Here is an 11,282-nt window from a genome sequence, read left to right on the forward strand (position 1 = left end):
GGGACTACTGTCCTGAAGGCACAGAGGAGGAGGGGAGGTGGTAGAATAGAGGGTCCAAGGCCTCCCATGGCTAGCTCAGAAGAGGATCAGATGAGGGGAGCTGCCCCTAGAGGCAGGCTCATTTTCCCCAGGATGTACTTCCACACAGGGCTGTTGTCCAGTACTTGATTGGGCTACATCAGCACAAGCGGAGGAAGGGGCCCGGAAGTCACCTCCTGCATTCAAAAAGGAGACCAGTGTGGGAAAGGGAGGAGGAGACCCCAACTGCCCCGTGGTAACCTAGCAAAAAGTGCAATCAAGAAACACCAAGGGCCCCCAAGTCAGAGGGAACTGTGGACCTGGAATCCCAGCGGCAGCCAGACTAGGCAGCAGGCTGCAGGTGTCCCAGCCACTCGCTCACTGGGGTTACAGTGTCCACCTCCCAGCATCCTCTGAGCATCCTCCGCTTTGCTCCCTGCAGGGGAAGAAGAAGAGGCGGTCACGGGAAAAGCACCAAGAATCCAACACAGGTGAGGCCTTCCCTCAGCAGTAGTGGAGGCTCCTCTCCAGGTTCCCAGCTCATGAGCGGCCCTGCTCTGGCCCAGGAGAGGGGCAGAGTACTGAGCCATGAACCTTCAGGGCCTGGGCCCTCTGGAAACGAGGCCTGCATCTCACAAGTCAACCCCCCACAGGAGGAACAGCTACACTAAGTCCCAGGGAAGACCTGCAGAAGCCAATTCTTAGAGCAGTGCTTTGTGACCCGCCACACACACCCCCTTGCAAGCCCTGCTAGCGGCCAGCCTCTGCCAGAGAAGCTAGTGAGGAACTGTTTGATTCAAGACTAAACCCAAATACTGCATCCTGGTTAGTTCTGCGGAGGTGAGCAGCAGGCTGTCTGGGTGGAGGTTGAGCCAGGCAGGCCCCACGCCTGAGCCCAGTAGTCACACAGCCTATTGGCTGGTGCGTAGCAATTTCTCTTATCACCCCACCCCCAGTTCTCACGGAGGTGCAAAGTGCTCTGTATAGAGGACCCGGGAGGCCGCACCCTGCCCCCAAGTCTTCCTGTGGGTGAATTCCTGTCCCAATTCTGATACTTCACACTCCGCATCCACCATCCACGAGTGACTTTCTCAGCTGTGCTGCCCCACACAGGGAAGCTGGAGGCTAGGACTGGGGCACGGGAGAGTCCTCAGTCCTTTTTCTAAGGTTGAAGAATGGGCTTTACTTTCCTTCTGGGAAAGTATGTAGCATAGGCTTAAGCTACAGCCCCAGGGGATATGGGTCAGGCAGATTGCACACTGGCAAAGATGAAGAAAAACTGGATAAAATGGGCAGGGAGTTGGCGGGGGTGGGGGGCCCTAAGGCAGAAGAGGCTTGATCCCCACGGGCCCCCCAGGTTCTTCTCTGAGCTCCCTTGCTGCAAGGGGCCCCGCAAGCCACAGAGAGGAGCCAGTCTGATAGGGTCCCCTCCCTCCCCACCCCCGCCGTTCTTCCCACTGCCTCTACACTGCCAGCTGGGTGCCACCCTTTCCTGATACCTTGGCTTTGGGCCCTGGGGCTCCCACTAGGGCTGGCTGTGCCATGGAGAAGCCCTTGCCTGTAGGGACTGTGGGGTATCTGTGACTGGCTAACACTGATGTTACCTCTTCTTTCTGGGCCCTGCTCTGCCCTGCTGCCTGCCTGCTCGCCCTCTGCCCTGCTCTGCCCCTCTGGCATGGCTGTGAGCAGACCCTGGCTCGCCTAAGAAATGCCGTGCTCGCTTTGGCCTCAACCAGCAGACGGATTGGTGTGGTCCGTGCAGGTGGGTTTGTCCCCACCACTGTCCTCCCTTTGCTTCAAGCTGCTTCCCTTACTCTCTGCACATGTTCTGCTGGGCCTGCTGCCCTCCTTTGGCCCCTAGCCCCCAACATACCCGCAGACTGGGGAGCCCATGCCTCCTAAGAATGGGAGTGAACACAGAACAGCTCGTGGGGAAGACCACTTGGGTCTAAGAGGAAGGAGAAAGAGAGACAATGCTCTAGGAGGAAAGGAAAGGCAGACTTAGAAGGTACTTCTGGTACCTGGTACCCAGGGTTCCCTGGTAATGTTGGTCTGGTGCTCATCAGGCCTAGCAGGTCCTCAGCAGACAAATCACACACACAGCATTTAAATGGCCTGAGCCCCTGTTCCCAGGCCTCAAAGTCATCATGGTCCACCAGCTCCCTCACTTCTTCCAGTTGGGATCCCTGCTGTACCATACTGAGCCCTTAATTCTAAGGATAACAAAGTGACTGTAGTAGAGAAAAACCTGAATAACCTAAATGCCCAGTGGCCATGTGACTTATATCATGTACCTACTGAGACCAGAGGGCTCAGAGAGGTAGAGAGATGAACAGAGGTACCCCTGGTACCCATACTCAGGCCCTGTGGCATTAAACCTGTATGTTTCACCATACAACAGAGAAATATTTGTGTATAGGAAAAGAAAGTATACCTACCAAATGGCTAAAGTTGCCTAGTTGAGGTTCAGGCCAGGCCTGCTAGGGCCAAGGCTGAGGCTGCTCCAGGCAGTAAGTTCACTGACTCTAGGGAATACTTGTCCAGCCCCTATGCGTGCCCACTGTGCTCCCTGTCCAAGGGCAAAGAGGAATTTGGGGGAAATAAGTATGTGTGTGTATGTACACGTGATGGGAGGCAACCCTGTTCTCAGAGGAGGCCCTATTCCATCCATTCCACGCTACTCAGAAACAAAGTGTGGTCCAGAGAATAAGATGGTAGGAATGGATAGGACAAGTCACTGTCCATTTCTTTCCCTTCTCTGCCCCTAGCCTAGCTCTGAGCATTTGGATTGCTCAGCCCTAGAAGCCACAAGCCCATTGCAGCCCCCCTTCCTTAATCAGATCTGAGCTCCACAAACATGTGAAGCAGAGCCTCAACAGCCTAGACTAGGAGATAGCTGCCCTGGAAGATAGCAGGCAGCCCACAGGCCAAGCTAGAAACGGTCCCAGTGCCACCTTGTGGCTCTGCTGGGAGCTGCACCTGTCCCAGGTCTGGGCCAGGCTCAGCAGTTGTAGCGCTAAGCCTGAAGGCACAGGCATATCACCTAAGTCATGGGGAGCTAGGCCTATGCAAGGACAGCATTTTTTGGTTGTGGAGTATGACTATGAACTCACCCTCTGTTTACAGATAACTCTCTTCACTATTCCTAGGAGGAAAAAGAAATGCATTCGGTACTTACCCGGAGAAGGCCGCTGCCCCAGCCCCGTTCCTTCCGATGACAGTGCTCTAGGCTGCCCCGGGTCCCCAGCTCCCCAGGACTCGCCCTCGTACCTCCTGCTGCCCCACTTCCCCACAGAACTGCTTGCTAGCCCTGCGGAACCGGCGCCTACATCACCAGGTCTCTCGGCCACTCTCAGCCTCCCAGCCCCCTGGGCCCCCTCAGGCTCCTCACAGCAACCTGCAGAGTACACAGGTACAGCAACAGGAATCTCAGAGACAGGCAGCCTAGCATGCACAGGACACATGGCTTCCTCCAGGGGCCCACCCTCTGAGAGGAGACGACAGAGCCCCAAAGCACGTGGAAACCGGCCAGGGGCCCTGTTGGCTCCCTCTCAGAGTCCAGGCCCTGGAGATTTCAGAGGCTGCACATCTTCTGCCTGAACATGAGGGCATCAATTCAAACTGCTCCAAGTAGTGGGAATTAGATCTGCGTTGTGTCATTTGATTAAGGGCATCCCCTCATGCCTATGGCAGACTGGATCTATTCTTTTTACCATCTATCTTGCTAGCCAGATGCCCCTCCCTGCCTCCCTTGCTTTTCTGCTATAGGTCATAGATGGACTGGACTGAGCCCAACTGCTTTCCCTACTTCCCCCACCCAACCCCACCACTGCCACACCCTCCCCATACCAGATACTTCATGGACCAGGAACAAGCTGGTTTACCAAACAATATGTAAGCATGGTCACAACCACAAAGCTCAAGACAACAGTGCTTCTCTCTTAAGGGCCTGGAGAAGCCCTGTTTACAGAAAACCAGCTGCTATCTGTAAGCTGGACCAAAGGAAGCTTCTTGCCACGTTCTTTGGAGCTTACAAGAAGAGAAGTGAATGGAATAGGTTAAATTTAGGCCTATCACCCTAGCCAACAGGAATAACCTGACACTACCTTAAAGGCAAGTGTGGGTGGTGAGGGTATGTGGCTCTAGTTCAAATTACTCGGAAATGTCTCCTAAGGAACTCAACCACCTACGAAGCCCTGATACCAAATGCCTCAGTCACTAGTGGCTGCAGTCAACGGTTCAAGTTAGTCATGGCTCAAAATCCTGTGTGCATCCCTACCCGCTCTTGAGAGCCTCTTTCACAGATCCAGTTCCAGCCTATCCACATCATTCTAGCCAGCTCTCAGACAGTTGTAAGAGGGCAAACCAAACCTCAGGACAGCCAGTGCCTATCTTCCAGCATGAAAGTAGGCCAGCTTCAGTTTCCCTATCGGGCTGCAGGAAGAAAGACTATTACAACCAAAGCAAGGAGCCCAGAAAACCTCTAGTGGTGGACATCGGGTTTGCACCACAGCCTACTTTAACCCATTTCTGAGCCAAGCTTCAACCCTGAGCCTTAAAAAACAAATCTTTTTTTAATTTAACTTAGTTGGGTTTTTTGCCTCCTCTTCACTGTACATAGCCTGAGTCCAAAGAGAAAGGGCTATCCCCGTACCCACACACACCCTCAACAAAAGCCTTTAGTTCCTACTTCAGCCGCTGGCTTCTCAGAATCCAAAGATCATATGTTCTGGTGTAGTGTTGCAAGAAGTCTTGAGAGAAAAAAGGACCATTGTAGTATTCAAAATATTTTTGTATTGTTAATGCATATCACAGGAAAAGTTTTCTGATATGAGAATAAAGATACTTTTTACTGGGTTTCTTTTTCAAAGCTTGACTCTGAGGAATAAGCTGTTTCAGTGACAGAGTATAACACTCTTTCCTTTTCTTCTCCACAGCCACAAAGTTTATTCTCTATTATGGTACACATGTTCTCAAGACCTTGAACCTACACAAGCCAGGGATTGACTCTTGTCATCTCTCCTTAAGGGGCTTGGGCCCTGCTCCAACCCAGAAAGCGGGCTCATGCTAGGTATAAGTTCCCATTGCAAGCCTTGATCTTAACCCCCCAGTCCTCTGAGCTCACCCCTGATGCAGGCACAGGCCAACCTACCCCACTGCTCATATGACAATGGACTGGAAACTGCCGCCACAGCCCCTAAGAAAACCCAACCAGAAATAGGTACGTATCATCACTGGGCTCCATTTTCCTCTGAAGGCAGAGAGAAAAGACACAAGTACATAGCCTATTTTGAGGAAAACATGAACACACAGGAATCTTTTATAACCTGGTATCATCATAAAATCCAAAAGATGGGTATTTTAATAGCACCCTTTCCTCCCAAAGACTGTAAGGTACATGAAGTATTTCTTGAAGTAGTCATTCTTATACAAAACTTCTGAAGACTGATAAATCTACAATCTACTTTTTCCACAGCAGTTTCCATCATGTTAAAGTATACACTTCTTGAGACCCATCATGCATGTAAAAGGTGTCACAAAGCCACCTCAAGAGGTCAGTCAACCATTAGGTACAAATGGTGGGCAAGAAGTATTACAACAGCCAGCTGCTGGGTCACCATAATTTATTGTTAATTTTCACTTAACAGAGTTAGGTTTTTGGATTTTACGTTTAAAAATATAAAGAAAGTCATCTTCCAGAGTAGTGTCTATTTAAAGTAGGCCACTGAAAGTTGTAATCCTAGACTTGCTTTTTTCTGCAAGGGTGCTAGAGGAGACCAGCCATTCTCTTGACATCTGCCCCATTTAAAGAATTCCGCTCTGGCTACTGGCCTAGTTGTTTCAAAAAACATTTTAACCAAGGCTTATGCAAGACTGGGTTGCTGCATCTGATCTGGTATCTCATTTACAGCACAGGGCGGGGGTACATGAACAATGCACTCTTTGTGTATGTGAGGGTAAAGAGGGGGGCTTTGGCAACTTTGTTAAAATCAAACCAGCCTTTTAAAAGAAACTGACTTCAAAGAGGAAACTCAAATCTTCCTAGATCATACCAGCACATTCCTGTGAGGGCACAGGGTGACTTTGAGAGTGTAGCCCCAAATTCAATTTCAAATACCACAGCAGTCCCACCTCATTTCCAGCCAAAAACACGCCGTTTTCTGAGACATAAGACATCCCAACCTCCCTTACACGTTCCTAGACAACTGGCAGATGTGCTTAAAATACAGATCTTGATCCCTCCCCTGCTACAGCTGCTCCCCCTGCCCTCCTAGGCTCAGAAGACATGGTGAGGGCTCAGCCCAACAAGCTAGCAGGGCCTTCCCAAGTCTCCCAATTTGAGGGTGTTTCCCCCTTTACAGGAAGCTCTGTGGCTAGACTCTCTTCTGAACTGTAACTACATTCTGGATGGCCCAGAAGCAATGCTGCCCAGCTCTATGCAGTGTACCGCAAGCCTGGCTAGGAAGGCCACATGCGCAGTGAAGCAGAATGGTTCTTCACATTGTTCCAAAGAATAAGAAAGGGAATCAGTTCCTGCATGCATTTCTACGGGGAAAAAAAAAAAAAACAGCACAGAAGGAGCAAGGGTAACCCAGACTTGCCAGGCCTGTAAGATGAGACCAAAAACTAATTCATTATATTAAAAAAGCTGAGTTGGCTTTTCTGTGAGGTTAGAAAAGCTGCTTTAGCATGCCTGTTTCTCAGGTCTCTTGAGAGCTTAAGAGTTCACCAAGGGTCCTTGAAACAGAGCTGGCCACCAAAGCAGAGCCTGGTTCCTAGGTTGTGTCAACTCCCCCAATCCCAACTACTCCGATCACCTTCTGTTTCAGATCTCAAATCACCATGGGCTTCTTTTTAACTCAGGCTCCCAAAGTCTGTACTGGTCTGCTTGTCCACAATGGGCAGTGGGGGTCTGAGAGGAGCTATAACTGAATGTACTCGGGGAGTACAGCAGGGAGTTTTACAACAGAGAACATAGATGGGGATATTCCCATAGTCAATTCCCTCGAATAAAAGCCCACCTTAGATCAAGAGACATTTTGAAGTTGTTAAGAACAGTATGGGACTGGACAAAGAGTTAACTGGAAAGGGCATAATTCTGTCCTAGGGTAGGGGTAGGAACTATCCTATCCCTAGCAGTCCCCATGAGTTAGGTCACTAGCAACCTAAAGTAAGGGATATTTCAGCAGCTATGAATTATAAGAGAGATAGTTACTGGTTCAGGCTGACACTTCTTTTAAGTTCACCCGGGTCTCTGGACCAGATACTCCTTCTTTATTCAGGTGTTCTCACATTCCTTTATCTGAAGTCTTGTTCTTTCAGGCATGTGCAGTCAATGACGGGGTGGGGGGGGAATGGAGGAGTAGAAATTAGGTTCTAGCCACCCACACACACACACACACACACAGCCACTGTGAAAACTCCTCTTGAATATATATGAGTTTCTTCTGTATCCCCACCCTTCCTATAAGCCTCCTACTACAGAAATATCTGCAAAGCATCTGAAGCAGGTAAAAGTTAGAGGTTGTGAAATGGCACATTCAGCACACAAAGGAAAAATACCAATTTGCAACATATACAGGTGGAAGGTTCTGAAGGTGAGAGTACTTTTATGGAATAGGCTGATCCTCAGAGTGAAAGAAGAGGCCGGCATATAGCAGGTTAATAAGTTCAGCAAATGACTCCTGAACATGTCAAGTTCAGCAGTGTCAGAAGATCATGAGAACTAGAGACATGGAAGCAGGTATTGTTGTGAGCAACTATATTCCTCCTGCAAAATGCCTCTCAGTATTGGCACACAGACCAGATATTGCCAACAGTGCAAAATACTGCAAGGAAGCAAGTATGTTATCCGTAAGTTAACAAACTGTCACTCAAAAGAAGTCCCACACTGGAAATCGCTCAAACAAGAGCCCCTTCACCAACACCTTTATGCCACCAACAATGCTGATATCCACTGACAACTCAACAGGAAGGATAGCATTCAGCCTACCTGCTTAGGTGTTCAAACGGCTAAATCTTGGGCTAAGGGACATGTTCTAAACTTACATCATTCTTCATCTTGTGTACACATACAGTTCTTACTCATCCTGTTTTTTGAAGGTAGTGACTTTTAACAATAGTAACCAAGAAAAAGGCATCAAGACTCTAGTTGTAAAGTCCTCAATATTCAGAATACTTTAATAATAATAAAAACATTCTGGTTCACTCAAGAACTGCACTGCCTAACATGAGTCTGATGAATACTCTTCCTACAATGTCACCAAAATTCTTTCACCAATCCAGCTTTAATATCTCTTTCCAGACTATATTCTCTAGCAGGCCTAATGACACCCAACTTCTGCTACTAGTTCCAGACTGAGCACACTGCTTTCTCCCTCACCTGGGTATCCCTCCACCCCAACCAAATCCAACTTGACCTTTGAAACCAAGTTCTTCATGGAGCCTTTCCTAGACCCTTCCAGCTCTGCAGCCCCCATTTGCTCACTAATGTTCTGCCTCAGAACATTTTTATTATTCATTTCCTCCCAGCAGTATTTATCTTTGCCTCCTAAGCTACACCAAAATCTCCTAAGAAGGCAACCATGTCTTATACTTCCTACAAAGAAGCCAGGAGCTACACTTCAGGGATTTAACCATTTCATGTGCTTACCCTTTACTTGCAATCTTCTCCCTTATTCCCTTCTGGTTTTCATACAAATCCAGACAATTGAAGATTATCACCTTTTTAAAGCACAAGCAACTCATAAGGAGAACATTTATTTGGTACCTTCCCATTTCAATGTATACTGAGCTTTATAAAAATAATCAGAAACATCTTCAAATGGAACTGGTGGCAACCAAAAGTTAAGCTTTGAAAGATGAGATTCTGACGGATGTGGATAAGGTAAAGGCCGTGCTCAGATCAAAGGGTCTGCTGCTCTCTTTCCCTGTGGAAACCACTTCGTCTCCCTGTTCAAACTGCCGTATTAAGAGCCTAGGCAGGACTTCCCCAGTGGCACAGTGGATAAGAATCCGCCTGCCAATGCAGGGGACACAGGTTCGATCCCTGGTCCAGGAAGATCCCACATGCCGTGGAGCAACTAAGCCCGCGCGCCACAACTACTGAGCCTGCGCTCTAGAGCCCGCGCGCCACAACTACTGAAGCCCGCGTGCCTAGAGCCCGTGCTCCACAACAAGAGAAGCCACCACAATGAGAAGCCCACGCACCACAACAAAGAGTAGCCCCCGCAAGCTGCAACCAGAGAAAGCCCGCACGATGCAACGAAGACCCAACGCAGCCAAAAAAAAAAAAAAATCACGTGGTTTGGAGTATCTGCCTGCCCTGAGTCATGTGCCTATAGTGACTCACTGTTACTCTCCTCCTTCTCCAGCTAGTTCCAGACTAAGCTCAGAATTACCATGACACCATGTTACAGAGCTGCAGTCCTAGCAGTCTACCAAGTTACAATATAGATCTTGCTTAATCAATTCCAGCAGCTGATGTGTTCAAACAGTTGTAGAATAAACAAATCACAGCTATAATGCCACTTCAGGGATCTGTAACCTAAAGGGATGCCTCTGTGAATCTTTGGAAAAATATAAAAACTGTAAAGCAATACCTACTTTGTATATTAAAAGCAGATTTATGAAGGCGAGCTAATAAAATATAACAGCACCTCAAAAGAAGTTAAGAATTATTAGAAACTGTTTGAGAGCGCACATCCTTAATCCGTGACAATGTTAGGGAGAAAGTAATAAGCTAACATTCAGAAGGCGGCTGGTTTACTTTCGATCACAAGTGACCCAGAGAATCAATGAAAAGCTGAGAAGCCAAAGGACAGTCACAGAGGAGTCTTCATCACCAAGAGCACCACACTGCAGGTAGCTACTATTTCCAACTTATCCAAGACAAGGTAGGCACTAAGAGGCAGAGGCAGGACTCCAGCCTCAGTTTGACTTCATGCTACAGCATTAGCTCAGAATACTGGGAAATGAGAGGGCAGACAGGAGAGTGTGTGTCTTTGAAGACAGGTTTGCTATTATGGATAATGGGAAAGGGCCACTCACTTTCCTTGGACAAGGTTGAGAGCCTGGAAAACTCTTGGTAGACATATTAAAGAAACAGAATATAACAGGGAAGAGGGAAGAGGGAAGAGGGAAAAGGGTAGGAAAGTGTTGCAGCCAGTTTGAAGGGCCTCTTAATATGCCTATGATTTATTTGGGTACATAATGTCCACAAATTGCCTATTTTCTCTTGGATGAGCTGTCAGATTTCTATTAAACATGAGAGTTTAAGATTCTCAGGAATTTTTGTTTGTTTAAAGACAAGGGCCAATGTCTACAAAGTCAAGAAGAGAACAAAATTTTAAACTACTATATTGTCTGTCCACTCAATCTTACATATTCAGAAAGATCCCAGTATCCTTTAAATATGGGTAGTGATGATATTTAGTCCTGTAATTGTAACAATTCTTGGGGGTTACAGATCAACAGCTAATAGTAATAGGCTCCCGCTTCCTATAAGCTGATACTTCCTTTCCAAACTAAATAGAGCATATGCTAACAATCCTGAACTTTCAGGAAAGATTTGTTTGTTATGATATTGCTAGGGATATACTTGAGGTAGTTAAACTTTTGGCAAGAGTTGACCATTGGGAAATAGCAGAACTGAGACACTCCAGCTAGAAGTGAATGCTGCTACCTTCCCCACTAAAACCAGAACAAATGGAAAAACAAGCTTACTTCCTGAGTAAAGGGAATCAGGGATCCAGAAGTAGTCGAAGGTTTGCAATCTTTTTCTGTGAAGAGCCAGAGTAAATATTTTAGGCTTTTTGGTCAAATACAGTCTTTGTGTGTCTATTTTTTAACAATCCTTTAAAAATGTAAAAACCGTTTTTAAGTCACAGACTGCAAAAACAGGTTGTAGGCTGGATTTCACCCACACACAGGCTGTAGTTTGCTATCTCTGGTACAGACAACAAATGGGGATTTATGTGAGACAGCACATGGAACTTTATTATAAAGGTAGATTTGGGACAAATAAGAGTTGAAGTAAAAGCATACTACTGTCAAGTAATAATCTGAGCAAGAAGAGCTCACAGTAAACATGAAGAGAACACATTAAGACTACATGTGAATATAGTTAATTCTAACTGGGAAAGTAAGTAAAAAAGGAACACAAGGAGGAAAGAAAAAAAATTAGAAGACAATTAGAACAGACAGTCTACCAGAACCTTACTGTTATGTCGCAGCCTCCAGTGAGCTAGGACATGAACTGCCTG

General features: G+C 47.3%; 1 protein-coding gene and 1 long non-coding RNA gene across 5 annotated transcripts in view; one reads left to right on the forward strand and one right to left on the reverse strand.

Annotated features, from left to right (window-relative positions):
• Positions 1-3,503, forward strand: part of TCF7 (transcription factor 7) — a 31,244-nt gene extending 27,741 nt beyond the window's left edge. For 2 of the 4 annotated variants that reach the window (XM_061188174.1, XM_061188172.1), the window contains 2 exons: positions 461-509; positions 3,168-3,503. In XM_061188174.1, the coding sequence (XP_061044157.1) occupies positions 461-509; positions 3,168-3,247 (129 nt within the window). In that variant the 3' untranslated portion in view covers positions 3,248-3,503. Of the gene's footprint in view, positions 1-460; positions 510-3,144 lie in introns of all 4 variants that reach the window. The other 2 variants (XM_061188175.1, XM_061188173.1) reach the window with 1 other exon arrangement.
• On the reverse strand, positions 160-10,778 carry LOC133090933 (uncharacterized). The gene is made up of 3 exons (XR_009700830.1): positions 10,744-10,778; positions 339-454; positions 160-215 (listed from the first exon to the last, which is right to left on the reverse strand). It is a non-coding gene; the product is annotated as an uncharacterized LOC133090933 (long non-coding RNA).
• Between the last annotated feature and the right edge of the window lie 504 nt (positions 10,779-11,282).

This window comes from Eubalaena glacialis, chromosome 4, assembly GCF_028564815.1.
Source record: "Eubalaena glacialis isolate mEubGla1 chromosome 4, mEubGla1.1.hap2.+ XY, whole genome shotgun sequence".
Lineage (NCBI taxonomy): Eukaryota > Metazoa > Chordata > Mammalia > Artiodactyla > Balaenidae > Eubalaena > Eubalaena glacialis.